The sequence below is a fragment of the Polypterus senegalus genome, chromosome 2 (assembly GCF_016835505.1).
Source record: "Polypterus senegalus isolate Bchr_013 chromosome 2, ASM1683550v1, whole genome shotgun sequence".
Lineage (NCBI taxonomy): Eukaryota > Metazoa > Chordata > Cladistia > Polypteriformes > Polypteridae > Polypterus > Polypterus senegalus.
Genome location: NC_053155.1, coordinates 150,872,844 through 150,887,952, shown reverse-complemented (window position 1 = coordinate 150,887,952; position 15,109 = coordinate 150,872,844). Strand labels below are relative to the sequence as shown.

Here is a 15,109-nt window from a genome sequence, read left to right as displayed (position 1 = left end):
CATAAAGCCCCGGACAACAGAGCTCCTAGGATCATTGGAACACGCCATCCCCTCCACCACGATAAGGTGGCGGTTCGAGGAAGGGAGATCTCAAAGTACCAAATACAATAGAATATATTGTTGCCCATCAAGTAAAAAATCCTTTATTTTGATATCTCAAATCACACAACCTAAAAGCAGCTACTGTACATGTCACAGATCCTTTAAGTCATTCTAAGTTATTTTTAATGATAGAAGTCAGTGTTTGTAGAAAAAAGTGTTTTGTCTAGACAGAGCATTTTTCCCTGAAACAATATGCCAAATAACTAAACTTGTTTGTGTTTCTTTGCTTGCTCAATTCATTTTTATATTGATTATGAGTAGCGTTATTATGAATCAAGTATAATTATAGGTATTTTGATTTAAGCATATTTATGAATAGTTTTATGAAAATGTTTAATCAAGCAGTTTCTTTTTTAAATCAGCTAATTAAATCACTGTCACGTCATGATGCTTTATGTTTGAAAGAAGTAAACATGGAAAATCTCTGCTTTATCTATCCATTTATCAATTTTCCAAAGCTGATTTTCCATTACAAATTTATAGATAGTCTAAGAGAACTCTGATTGCATAATCCATGGATGTGGTGCATATTCATCGCAGCACCCATTTATAAACACACACCCACTCTGTGCAGTGCATGCCACTGGGATGTTGAATGAAACTGGAATAATTAGGAAAAACTCTCAAGAACACAAGAAGAACATGCAAACAGCAAACCTACGGTAATGATTAGACTATGTTCTTGGTGCTTTGAGACAACCCTACAAATCACATGGCCACACCTTGGTGTTATGTTAGAGATTATGTTTAAAAAATTAAAACAATTATATTAGTATTTATTGATTATACAGAATATAGTGTATATAATATTTATGTCTGAACTTGTAACTGTAATGTAAAAAATTGGTTTAGAAAATGAATGGAGAGATCATAAACTACAGCAAGGTAGCCCTTTTGTATTGTAACCTTTATGTGGTGTGACCTACTGACTAGAAACCAAAATGCCGCAAACTTTTCCCACTTTGTAAGTCAGTTTGCCTTTCTGTGGTCCAGTTCTATAAATATTCTTCTCTGAAAGCTGTGCTACAACATGCATATAACTTGAAGGTTTATGTTGTTATGTTGCTATTAAAGTATGAAAGAAATATTTTGTAGCTTTGCATTTTTTTATGTTTTGTAATATTATAAAATCTTTGTAATATTTCTGGGGAATTTTTTAACTTTGCGTTTCATTATAGCCCTTCTTAGTACTGTGACCTTAGCATACTTGAAAGATTTGTATGCCTCAATGATCCTTAGAGGCATGCTGCTAGAAATGTGTTTTGTAAAGAAGGCCTTGTTATACAAAGAACCATCCAAAATTAGACTTGCATGATGGTTCTAAACTAATTTAATAATGGCACATACCTCTGGCTTCAGGCTTGTGGTAGATGTTCAAAGCAAGTTCTTAATGACCCTCATAGTGTAATGGCATTTAGCAAAAAGAAGCCACATGCAGGCACCTTTTGGGGCTCACTAACCTCATGAGGAAGGGCGTGATGCCATTCTAAAATAGATCAAAATACATTAGACCTTGGCAATAGAAACTGACTATTGGGCCATAGATAGTATCTGCTTTGTCATGGTTGGACCTGGGCTTTGTGTATAAGGTTGATAAATACTGTCTAGATGCATCCCCACACATGCATTAGTTCTTGAACCAGAATTTTTCAGTTAAGACTGGTCTCTCTCTTACTCTGAATTTTGTCCATTAGAATGACTTTACCAGGTGTAGGGATATGAAGATTCCAATGGCTGGATGCTGTACAGCAAAAGTTTATATCAAATGAATGAAAGTGTTGCCTCAATGTGACATTTAATTGTAGAAAGGAAAAGTTTGTTTGTGTGTATGTGTCTACCAACTATTTAGAATATTCTGCCATTTTATTGATTGTGAATTTCTTGCTCAAACCTGCATCAGATGCAGACTCTGTAGTTCTACTTGGAAATATCAACATTCACAAAGGGAAGGACATAGGTACCTAATTAGCCATGGTAAAAAGGACCAGCCAAGTAAGTGATACATTAGGTTTTAATTTCTGTGCTGGTGATGAATTCTTTATGACAGACAATATCTTTGAACATAAGTCTACACAGAAATGTACCAAGTATGTGAATAACTAGTGTAAAAGGTCAGTGATCAACTTTGTAGTTGTTTCATGTTACCTTAGAGGATGGGCTCTAGAACAAAAAAAAAGCGCTGAGCTATCAGCTAATTACCACTTGGAGCCGTACAGGCTTAGATGAATAGAGTGTCCATTGAAATGACATAGAAGTGAAGAGTTAAATGGAAAGTGATGGTGTGCTGAGAATGGCTACTCTGACGATACTAAATACTAACACAACAATAAACATCCAACAATAAACACTTACAACAAAGTCCTTAACACAGTCTGGATGCAGCAGTAATGGATGAAGTGGAATGGAGGAAAAGATGACGATCCAGGAACAGTTTTCTGTCAGTAATGTAATTACAAGCAAGGACCAGTTGTTCTGGTGCAGTGAGGGGTGATGAGATTTGTTGAGTGCTCCCTCTGATGAGGCACAATGACCAATACAACACTACTCACATGACAGGCAGGCACAAGAAAGTCCACACATCCTTACAGGTTTGACAATCCAGGATAGAATCAACATTCCACAAGTGGTGTGGCAAAACAACGGGACCTCTTTCAATGTTTAGCCAGGTCCCTTTTAAAGTTCCTTGCTGGCTCTTCTTGTCCCCCGGCAGCCCCTACACCCATTGCAGAAATCCAATCAGGGCAGTACAGTCAGGGCAGCTAGGAAATGGAGTCCGTTAATCCATAGTGCGGCTACATTCACCACCCCCAGACCGTTGTTTATGGAAGAACCAAAGCTTGAGGTTGGCAATGTTTACATGTGTCCCTGGAAATACCCTCTCAACTGACCCTTCTGCTGGGCTATTGTTGCAGGGCTGAACCACTTCTGAACTAGTTTGCCGTGAATTTGTCAGAAGCTTTGGAGAGGGGACGAGTCCTGATCCACACTTTCTTACCAACTGAGAACTGAGCAAGCTTATGTCTCAAGTTGTCTGAACAAGATTGTCTGGACTGGTTGAGGACTTACCATACCGTCCTTTTTGGATTTTTTTAGCATACATTGACATTGAAATTATATACTTTTCAACTTGAAATTGGTACCTGTAAATGAAGAGAGTGATACATTATTTCTGTATATTTAAGGTTGCAAGTGGATAAACTTTATTGCCAAGAAATACTGTATGCTTTCATCCTCAAGGGAGGGTGAAAACCTTATTGCAGTTTAATTTTCTGGCTTCTTTTTGTCAAAACCCTTTTTATCATAATATATTTATAAAATGTTAATTTATTGAGTAGATAAGAGGAAAATATGGCAGAATCTTCACCAACACTTTACCATGGCTAGACCAGTTTTTTGTATCATTGTGTTCACTTTGTTTTTCAAAAAGGTTCTCCTCATCATCATTTCACTTTTCCAAATTCTAACCCCTCTGTGTTTTTGGTAAGTGCCCATTTGCTGATTAGTTCTTGACAGTCAGCCTAGATGCTCAAAAATCTACATAATAAAAGCCCAGCGCCATGTCTGGGTCCGTGTTCCTTTTGGCTGTATAGCCGCCCCGTAGAAAAGCCCCAGCCCTGCTTACCCCCCTCCGTTCTTTCCCCTTTGCTTTTATTTTTCCTGTTCCCGAAAATCTTTTCAAAACAAAAGTAAAGAAATAGAGCGTCACATTAACGTCTTCTCCCCACTTCCTATTAAATAATCAATAAAATGAAATAAAAAAATCACGAAAGAAACAGAAACCACAACTTACCCTTACAGCATCCACCGCGCTTCTGGAGTTACAGCCAAACACGTGGTGTATGCAGGTTATGAGGTGTGACGCTAATTAACTCCCGTATTACAACAGATTATATTGTTCATATACTATTAACTATTTACAGGGATCAACTCTTTTGGGGAAGTTCATAACAAAAAAGAAATTATAAATAACATGTGCACTTGAGTATTTCGAGCCCCGCGTCTGAATCGGATGGTTCCCCTGGTCACCAATTTGTGTGTTTCACTATGCCCACTATACCTTTCCGTCTTCAGCTACCCATGTGCACTTGTACGGAGGAGACCTTACGGAACAATGCCGAAACGAAATGCAACTAAACCTGCTGCTGCGAGAGAGGACACATTACAGCGTGATCACAAAGCAAAGAGGCAAAGGTGTGACAGTCGCTCACAAGAAACGGACACTCAGCATTCACACAGATTAGCTCAACGACGTGTCTCTGCTGCACAACGAAAGGCAACTGAAATCCCTACAGAGAGAGAAGACAGATTACACCGTGATCACGAAAGAAAGAGGGAAAAGTGTGCCAATGAGACACCCGACAAGAGGTCCTTACGATTGAGTCCTTCAACTGTGGTCATCCAACAAGGCAGCGTAGCGTGCGCCAACTTGGTAGTAATTACATAAGAAGTTGTTGACATGACGTCAATGACCACAATACCCTAGTCACAAAAAATGTGAAAAACACACCTGCATTACTTTAGATTCACCAGTCAAAAACAGGAGCATATCTTTGAATAGAAAATGAATGAACCTCAACATTAAGACAGCATCAGATCCAAGAACTGAATCATGGTCTAGAAATTTTGAGATCGTAAAGCTACCTGCTGCTCCACAGTGATAACAAAGACAAAAATGATGAAAAAATCCCAGATTTATTTGTTATGATTTTGATAGCCAAATGTTTTCATTTATGACTGCAAGTAGGCCTAAATGCGCTCATTGTATTTTATCCTTTTATAAAATATAGATATATACATTTTTGTAGATGTTTAACATAATGAAATCCATTTATCCATTTTCACATCCTCTTAATCCATTTCTTAGTCATGGGAAATGCAACTTGTATACGCAGCGATGGATAAAAAGCAGAAACCAACCCAGCCCTGAATAATGATGAAATCTTTTCAGTCTAACACACTCGTGCACACACACCCACAGTCTTGCTCATACCAGGGCAGTTTATAGTCACTATAGGAGAAGAAAATGATTAAATTTGGGGATTTCTGTGCAGACATAAGTGTGGCTAATAAGCAGACTGGGGTTTAATCCGAATTGTTAGGCAACAGCACTAAACACTGCACAACACTGTGAATGCCTTTAAAGGGCTTGTATTGCTAACCAAAACTCAGTGTAACTATATCTACCATGGTAGTATAGAGTGTGAATTTGATGCTATATAGAACCTGACCTGGCACAGATTCATACTGAGGCACGTGTAAAAAGACACAGGCTTTTATTTTTCTTCAGTTGGAGGGCACGTCTTCCCCATGAACCGCCCAGCCACAACACAGTCCCAAAAGCACTTAAATCACAGACCAAACACTCTTCCTCTGGCACCACTACTCCTCCCAGGCAACTTTATCCTCTTCCTCCCAGTTCTGGCCCTGGGTGGTGGTTGCCGGCCCTTTTTATAGCCCACCCGGAACTGCTCCAGGTGCTTGATCACCTGCTTCTGATTGAACCTCCGGGGGGTCTGTAGAGTTGTCCAGGCCGGCTTAGGGACCCATACAGCACCCCCTGGTGGCCACCTCAGATCCCAACAGGGTTGTGGAGAATCTCCCATGAAGCCCTGCGGGAAACTGAGGCACCATCCTCAGCCAGGGAGGCTGCCACAAAATGTCCCGGGGAGATACTGAGAATCCCATGGTTGCTCCCCTGGAACATATGTAGAAGGGGCATCCCGGCTGGGCATAGGACCCGGCCGCCTGTCACAAGAGACATTCAACACATTGTATACATAAGTTACTGTTGGCAACATTTCTAGACTACAAAAGTGTATGAGTAGTAGAACCATCAATGCATTAGTCAGTCTTCATTTTGTACAACCATTGTACAAGGTGCTTTACAAAGCTAATAGAAATATGACACAAAGTAACATAAGCTAAAAAATTAACTTTTGAGGAGTGAGTCATTATGGAAGTGTGGCTTTTTAAGTAATTTATTCCATTTCGTTTATACAGTGACATGCAATTTTCCAATTTAATTTGAAACTCAAATTGAATGCTTAAGCTTGAATAACTAATCATTGATGCATAGCCACTGTCTGAGACAAGATGACTAGAAGTGCTCTTCTGAATCTCCCTAAAATCACGTGACTCTTGTACTGTGCCTTTGTGGTTTAAATGGCTGTGGTAACTGCATGATTCAAAGTCCCCAGTTTTATTTTTACGGCATAGACTTGTTCTGTTGCAATGAAACAGTCATGACATTCAAGACTTTGTCCTTTGTGACCTCAGTATATATGTGCTTAATGCTTTGCTATGTGTTTGCAGGTGGCTCGACTTATGGAGATGGGCTTTTCAAGACAAGATGCCCTGGAAGCCTTGCAGGCGTCAAACAATGACATTAACATGGCCACTAACTTTCTTTTGCAACACTGACTCCTGTTCAGGGCCCAGTGTGGAGGACTACAGGGAATCGAGTCACAGTGTGAGGGTTTGCCATTACATATGGACACTGAAGGAGCTTGTCTTTGGGCTTGTGCAGTCAGAATTGAAGGGCTTTTTTCTTCTTGATTTGCTTCAAAGCAGTGTAAAGGGCATCATTCTTGAGGAATTTGCAAATACTTTGTTCAGTCAGCGTCTGAAAAAGTTATGCATCGGTTTTTCCCTTTCTATTTCTAAAAGAATTGTTACAAAGTTTGACACCTTGGAAATGGGGTTTATTTGAAACATCAGGCGAAACGAAGCCTTAGTGCTGCTTAAAAATGTGTTAGTTTGTCACTAACCTAAAAAAATGGTGTGAATTTACTTACAAAATTCTTAATTTCTCCTTTTCTATGTGTTTCCTATCATGTTATTATAGAGAATGTTTAGAGCTTTATTTATTCACTTTGAAAATGTTGTGAAACTGAAGTTTTATCTTATTACTTGTATACAGTAATTGCTATAATGTAAGAAGTCCAAAATTATGAGAGGTAAAACGTATTTATATTTTTTAAGTGTGCATTTAGAGCTCCATTTGTTTTCAAGCCTTATCAGGTTTTTAGCAGCACAAAGAAAAGGTATACTTTATTAAACAACAAGGTTGAAACATGTGGAAGGATTAGAGTTGACAGCATAAAAAGTATTTTTTTTAATCAAGAAAAAAAATCTTAAAATGTCATTGACACATTTTGTTTGCCTTTATAGCAGCTGAAGATAGTCCTCTGCATATCTATTAAGTACCCTATACTGTTCAGGGGCTTCTTGCACTTATGTCTCTGTTTCCTTCACTACTGAATAACTGAACATTTAATCATGCTGAGTAAGATTAATTGAAAGACAATGACAATGTCTCTATTGCAGATACAGTAAAACTGATTGTCACCCTGAGGGCACTGAATTCTGCCTGCAGGACGGTATGTTTGAGATGGCTAAGGTGTCAATGCCACCTGAAGTATAGATTATTAAAGCAATTAAAATCATGTATTAATTATAATAATGAAAGATGAAGTTCATTGTATTTTATCATTCAATTTTTTATATGATCTGTCTTCATATTGATTAATATTTCTGTTTTAAATGATAAAGAATTTAAATCTGGAGAAAGTGTTTCATTTTACTCTATTTACTCTTTGTTTATATGAAGTTTATACATTCAACCTAATCACAAGCCGGAAAAGAGATTGTGGTGTTGCTTGTGCAACTTCATCAATTTGTTTTGCAGATAAGGTGAATGTGTAACAAAGGCATTGCGAGTGCGTCATATAGGGTTAACCCCCTCAGGAACAAATTTAAAACATCTCCTTATTCTAGACCCAGGTCAAGAAACTACATGTTTCTGAGAAAAGCAAGAGAGGGGCAAAAGCAGACAAATGGGTCTCAAAATAATTATAACATACAAATAAAATGTCCATTGCCCTGCTGTATAAACAGAACACACACATAAAGCTGTGTAATGTGATGACACATAATGCGTATGACCCTTTACTCAGAGTAGTACCATTTTCTTTAAGTGCATGAGTGATGTCTTTCTTTAGAGCAGTTGTGAAAATTTCTACTTTGTTAAATGCTTGAATAAAACCTACCTCTTACAGTTAATCTTGTTTTATCATTTAAAACATTTTTCTCAGTCTGATTTTTGAATTGTCTGCCTTATAATTTATGTAAGGATATGTCTGATTGTCATTTCTTCTTTATTATATTAAACAATTTGCTTTTGCACATTAACCAGTTTTGATTTGTCATTTACATATAATGTACGTTTTTGGTTCTGTTTACTTTATGTATTTTTTGTCTGAGTTTGCATCATTTTTTTTTTATCTGTGATAGAATTTCATGCTCATGAAGCCTGAAGGTGGAATTGCACAATGACAATGAAATACTTTTCTTTATTTTGAGCAGAGGGCACCATGCCTTGTTCTTAAAACACAGCATTTAAAACTATTTGTTTCCTTTTCACTGTTTAACAAATACTTACTGTTTATATATTATTTTAAATATTATCCATTTACGAAAGATCAGTTGTATATAAACCCCTTTTAAAGGAAATAAACTTTTAGTTATTAATTTAATATTACTAGCCAGAGCTGATGTGGAATGATGACAAAATAATGTAATATTGCAAGCAAAAAAACCTTGTACCACCGTAATTTCTTTGTTTCATATGGAGCAGTGTTTTTTTCTTTTTGAAAGTGGTAGAAGGGTGATGCAGCGGTTAGCATCTCTGTGTCAGTGTTGTTGTGATGCAATTAGTTCTCGCCTTTGTGCCCAGTGCAACAGCACTCTGCAGTATATTCAGAAACTGGTGCTTTTGAAACACAACTTTAGTCACAGAATTTATCTGTCAGCACATTAGTAGCCCTTGTGTGAAAATGAATATATAAATCGATAAAATCTAAAAATGTAATACATTTTCCATATACAGTGCATCCGGAAAGTATTCACAGCCCATCACTTTTTCCACATTTTGTTATGTTACAGCCTTATTTCAAAATGGATTAAATTCATTTTTTTCCTCAGAATTCTACACACAACACCCCATAATGACAATATTAAAAAAGTTTACTTTAGGTTTCTGCAAATTTATTAAAAATAAAAAAATTGAGAAAGCACATGTACATACTGTAAGTATTCACAGCCTTTGCCATGAAGCTCAAAACTGAGCTCAGGTACATCCTGTTTCCCCTGATCATCCTTGAGATGTTTCTGCAGCTTAATTGGAGTCCACCTGTGGTAAATTCAGTAGATTGGTCATGATTTGGAAAGGCACACACCTGTCTATATAAGGTCCCACAGTTGACAGTTCATGTCAGAGCACAAACCAAGCATGAAGTCAAAGGAATTGTCTGTAGACCTCTGAGACAGGATTGTCTCGAGGCACAAATCTGGGTAAGGTTACAGAAAAATGTCTGCTGCTTTGAAGGTCCCAATGAGCACAGTGGTCTCCATCATCCGTAAGTGGAAGAAGTTTGAAACGACCAGGACTCTTCCTAGAGCTGGCCAGCCATCTAAACTGAGCGATCGGGGGAGAAGGGCCTTAGTCAGGGAGGTGACCAAGGACCCGATGGTCACTCTGTCAGAGCTCCAGAGGTCCTCTGTGGAGAGAGGAGAACCTTCCAGAAGGACAACCATCTCTGCAGCAATCTACCAATCAGGCCTGTATGGTAGAGTGGCCAGGCGAAAGCCACTCCTTAGTAAAAGGCACATGGCAGCCCGCCTGGAGTTTGCCAAAAGGCACCTGAAGGACTCTCAGACCATGAGAAACAAAATTCTCTGGTCTGATGAGACAAAGATTGAACTCTTTGGTGTGAATGCCAGGCGTCACGTTTGGAGGAAACCAGGCACCGCTCATCACCAGGCCAATACCATCCCTACAGTGCAGCATGGTGGTGGCAGCATCATGCTGTGGGGATATTTTTCAGCAGCAGGAACTGGGAGACTAGTCAGGATAAAGGGAAATATGACTGCAGAAATGTACAGAGACATCCTGGAAGAAAACCTGCTCCAGAGCGCTCTTGACCTCAGACTGGGGCGACGGTTCATCTTTCAGCAGGACAATGACCCTCAGCACACAGCCAGGATATCAAAGGAGTGGCTTCAGGACAACTCTGTGAATGTCCTTGAGTGGCCCAGACTTGAATCCGATTGAACATCTACAGTATGGAGAGATCTTCGCAAGAGGCAATCTGTGGGGGCGCAAACGAATGGGGGCGGCGTGGCCAGTGTCAATGTGATGTTTCACTAGAGCTGTCCTGGTACAGTCCTTCTCTCAGGCTGCAAAAATGTCCACAAAGTCTTTCAATAGGCGTTGTAGTTGCTCCTGCTGTGGCGCACTCAGATGCTCACCACTTCGACGGCCCAATTCCTCCACAGCGGCAACCGTCTCAGATGATGGGGAGTCGTGCGGTGTATGGGACACGAGTGTTCACCTGCTTAATGAGCTAGGTACAGCTGCGTGTATGGCACTGGCATTCCGCTAGCCGATAGCTTGGGGGAAGTGCGCAGCAAAGTTCAGCTCCGAGAACTTCAATACTCAACTACCAGTTGTTACATTGGTGTCAGAAGTGGGATCTCAGGCTGTTTAGAAAACGCCATTATGGAGCAGAGTATTGTCGAATTAGAGCGTGCCATCTGAGAGAACAACGTTATGCTAGAGCGCCTGACAAGTGGAACAATGCGGAGAGAGGTGTCACACTGGTCTGATGGTGCCAGTGTTCCCCGGACAGAGTTATGCTCTTCTAGGCATGGTCAGAATGAACCTTCAGCTGCCGCAACGACACCCCAAGTCACCAGTCGGCCGGGCCTCCTCACACGGTCACCTGCCAAGCTACCGAGATACAGCGGGTTGACGCCTCTGGAGCCATATCTTGCACAGGTAGATCTGGCTGCCCTCCACGATGGATGGAGCTGCGAGGAAGCCGCGACACACTTGGCCCTTGCCTTGGAGGGTCCCGCACTTCAGGTACTCATTGATCTGTCACCTGAGGAGCGTCGTGATCTCCAGGCCCTCACCGCTGCTCTTAACCGTCGCTTTGGACAGAGAACCTCAGCGGAGCACAGCAGAGAGGAGCTGACTAACCGACGCCGGCGTGAAGGTGAGAGTGTGGGAGCATTCGGAGCTGACATCAGGGTCTATGCACGGAAATGCTACCCTACTTTCCTGGCAGCAGCGAGGGAGGAGCTCAGCCTCCATGCTTTCCTGCGGGGCCTTACACCAGAGCGTCTCCGCCAGCATGTCCGTCTGTTGTCACCCGGAGATCTGAGTGAGGCACTGCGGGAGGCTGAGTGGGCTGAGGAGACCACGCCCGCACCGGCTGACGAGAGCAGTTGAACGAGGGGTGGAAGGGGACCAGCCTGAGGAAGTGGAGGCCAGTCGCGTCCAACCAACATCAACCCCCCGACGGAGGCCAAGACTAGACCGCTGTTTCCGATGCGGAGAACCAGGGCGCTTTGCCAGGGACTGCCCTGCTCCAAGTCCCCTGCCTCGTACAAACATCATCCCCGGCAAACGACCTCGGAGTGAAGCTGTGAGGGGACCCTCGCTCCGTTTTTCAACACCCCTCCACAGTGACTGCCCTACAGTGGGGCTGTGGGTTTTCAGTGGACTGTACTTAGACAGCATTATTGACGGCGCCATGCAGTGCCCTAGTGGATACGGGGTCCACTATTTGTTTGCTACAAAGAGGAGTGTTGCCCGAAACTGCTGGCCCTCCGAACTGCACACTGTTACAGGTGAAAGGACAGTAATGCCCGGAAAGAAACTGTTGTCTGTGGTGGTGGGGATGAGCCAGATAAGCCACGAGTTCTGGCTCGCTGACATCAGAGATGAGTGCATTATTGGGTTGGACTTGTTGGCCCACTGGGGAGCATGTGTTGATTTGTCAAGGGCCGTCCTCTGCCCCGGTAATGAGACTGTGCCGCTCCGGTCAGGCTGGAACCATCCTGGAAGGGCTGCTAACCTGAATTCACCTGGACACCCCTGCTCACCGGCTCCCGGCCGCTGCTCGGGAGCTACAGGGACTCTAGAGGACCCCCAGGAGACTATTGCAGCTCAGACCAGCGCATCCCAACTGCTTTCACCACACGACCCCCCATCATCTGAGACGGTTGCCGCTGTGGAGGAATTGGGCCGTCGAAGTGGTGAGCATCTGAGCGCGCCACAGCAGGAGCAACTACAACGCCTATTGAAAGACTTTGTGGACATTTTTGCAGCCCGAGAGGAGGACTGTACCAGGACAGCTCTAGTGAAACATCACATTGACACTGGCCATGCCGCCCCCATCGTTTGCACCCCACAGATTGCCTCTTGCGAAGCGTCAAGCTGCTGAAGAAATGATTCGTGATATGGCAGCTAACGGCATTATTGAGCCTTCAGACAGCCCCTGGGCTGCACCTATGGTCATGGTGTGGAAGAAAACGGGGGGGTGGCGCCCCTGTGTGGATTTCCGCAGACTAAATGCAGTCACTCGCAAGGATTCATACCCACTGCCACGCATCGATGATGCATTGGATTATGTGGCTGGATCCTGTTGGTTCAGCACCTTGGACTTGCGCAGTGGGTATTGGCAAGTAGAACTGGCATCAGAGGACCGGCCCAAAACTGCATTCACCATCGGACAAGGGCTGTGGCAGTTTAAGGTGATGCCTTTTGGACTTTGTAACGCTCCGGCCACCTTCGAAAGACTGATGGAGCGGGTCCTTAAAGACATTCCCCGAACCCGCTGTGTAGTCTACTTGGATGATCTGTTGGTCCATGCCAGAGACTTTGACCAGGCTGTTCACAATTTATGGGAGGTCCTGACAGCCATCCGTAGCGCCGGGTTGCGGCTGAACCCCGCCAAGTGTAACCTACTCACCCGACAGACCCAGTTTCTGGGACACGTGGTTAGCGAGAGTGGGGTGGCTACCGACCCAGCGAAGGTGGCTGCCGTGAGCAACTGGCCCCCACCAGCCAACATCACTGAGCTGCGGAGCTTTCTGGGCTTAGCCTCGTACTACAGAAGGTTTGTCAGAGACTTTGCAACCATTGCCAGCCCCTTGCACCAGCTGACAAATAAGGGCCAGCGGTTTAGGTGGTCTGAGGACTGCGCAGCAGCCTTCCAGCAACTAAAAGCCGCCCTCATCGGCGCACCTGTCCTAGCTTACCCTGACCCCAACCAACCTTTCCTTGTGGACACTGACGCTATCAATGTGGGTGTTGGGGCCGTACTCTCCCAGAGTGGGGAGACCGGAGAGAGAGTGGTGGCCTACTATAGCTGCAGCCTCAGTCGACCAGAAAGAAACTACTGCGTCACCCGGCGGGAGTTGTTAGCAGTGATCCTGGCAGTACGGCACTTTAGGCCCTACCTCTTGGGTACTAGGTTCACACTTCGGACTGACCATGCTAGCCTTACTTGGATGTTAAATTTCCGGCAACCAGAGGGCCAGGTGGCAAGGTGGATGGAGATCCTCCAAGAATACGATTTTGAGGTACAGCACCGACCAGGGCAGCAGCATGCCAATGCTGATGCCCTCTCCAGGCGTCCATGCCTCACCGACGAGTGTCGGTATTGCAGTCGTCAGGAAGAAAGAGGTCTGGGGCCATCATCAGCATCAGCAGGGCTAGGTGACACTGATGGGGGAGGGGAGCCGTTCACCACTGACCAGCTGAGGCAACTGCAGGCAAACGACCAAGTGTTGGTGAAGGTAAAGGGTTGGCTGGAGACCCAAGCACGTCCAGACTGGCAAACCGTGTCCTCCCAGGGGCCTGAGATCAAGTCACTTCACTCCCAGTGGGGCAACCTGGAGTTGCACGATGGCGTGGTCTACAGACGGTGGCAAGCACCAAGGGGGAATTGACCGTCTGCAACTTCTGGTTCCCCATGCTCTGCGGTCAGAGGTCCTCCGTTGGGTTCATGGAGCAGCTGGATCCGGCCACTTTGGGAATGCTAAGACAGTGCGACGGCTCGGCAGCGGTTCTATTGGCCAGGGTGTCGGCAAGATGCAGAGCTGCATGTTCACTGTTGTGATGTCTGTACCGAACAGAAAGGACCCGGCCAATGCTCTCACGCGCCATTGCAGCAGTACCTAGTCGGGGCACCCATGGAGAGGATTGGGGTGGATGTCCTGGGTCCTTTTCCTGTCACCGAAGCCAGAAACCGCTTTGTCTTGGTCGCTATGGATTATTTTATGAAATGGCCAGAGGCATATGCAGTTCCTGACCAGAGTGCCTCCACAGCAGCCCAGCGGCTAGTGGATGAGATGTTCACCCAATTCGGAGTGCCAGACGAACTTCATAGTGACCAAGGGCGTAATTTTGAGAGTCGGTTGTTCAGGGAGGTGTGCCAGCAGCTGGGGGTGAAGAAGACAAGAACCCCCCCCCTTCATCCTCAAAGCGATGGACTGGTCGAGCGTTTCAACCGCACCCTGGCCACCCAACTTGCTATCCTGACTAGTCAGCACCAGAGAGACTGGGACCAGCATTTGCCTTTGGTCCTGTGGGCGTATAGAACAGCAGTACAGGAGTCAAGTCAGTGCACACCGGTGGGACTGATGTTCGGGAGAGAGCTCCGCACGCCAGTGGATTTGGTGTTTGGCTCGCCCCCCGAGCCTGAGATTGTTGGTGGGCCCGAACTGGACTACTTTAGGCGGTTGAAGGTGCGTCTGAACACCGCCCATCAACTGGCCAGGGAGGCCCTAGAGGAAGCTGGAGCCCGCCAGAAGTGGGCATACGACACACGGGCCGACCCTGGGACAAGGGGACAAAGTGTGGGTGTTTTGCCCCCAAAGGAAGTGGGGATTGTCTCCCAAATTGACCCATCACTGGCAGGGACCTGGGGAGATTTTGGACCAAATTTCAGAGGTGGTTTTCAGGGTCCGAATGCCTGGACGGTGAATTTCCCCTTGGGATTAATAAAGTATCTATCTATCTATCTATCTATCTATCTATCTATCTATCTATCTATCTATCTATCTATCTATCTATCTATCTATCTATCTATCTATCTATCTATCTATCTATCTATATGGCTGTGCACCGACGCTTCCCATCCAACCTGATGGACCT

At 44.1% G+C, this 15,109-nt stretch overlaps 2 protein-coding genes across 2 annotated transcripts in view; both read left to right on the top strand.

The window, feature by feature from the left end:
• Positions 1-8,163, top strand: part of ubac2 (UBA domain containing 2) — a 311,947-nt gene extending 303,784 nt beyond the window's left edge. Inside the window, exon 9 of the mRNA XM_039744818.1 lies at positions 6,415-8,163. Within this exon, the coding sequence (XP_039600752.1) occupies positions 6,415-6,522 (108 nt within the window). The 3' untranslated portion in view covers positions 6,523-8,163. The remainder of the gene's footprint in view (positions 1-6,414) is intronic.
• A 2,575-nt stretch (positions 8,164-10,738) lies between these two features.
• On the top strand, positions 10,739-13,902 carry LOC120524423. Its single transcript, XM_039746276.1, has 3 exons — positions 10,739-10,939; positions 11,976-12,343; positions 12,744-13,902. The coding sequence occupies exons 1-3, from the start codon at positions 10,739-10,741 to the stop codon at positions 13,900-13,902; spliced, it is 1,728 nt and encodes a 575-aa protein (XP_039602210.1).
• The last annotated feature ends 1,207 nt before the right edge of the window (positions 13,903-15,109 follow it).

Excerpts from the sequence above, each read along its gene's own strand:
- LOC120524423 (XM_039746276.1), top strand. The coding sequence starts at position 10,739 with ATGCGGAGAGAGGTGTCACACTGGTCTGATGGTGCCAGTGTTCCCCGG. Across the intron at positions 10,940-11,975 it reads TGGAGCCATATCTTGCACAG|ACTGTGCCGCTCCGGTCAGG; the intron begins GTAGATCTGGCT and ends CCCGGTAATGAG. Across the intron at positions 12,344-12,743 it reads GACACTGGCCATGCCGCCCC|AAGACTGATGGAGCGGGTCC; the intron begins CATCGTTTGCAC and ends GGCCACCTTCGA.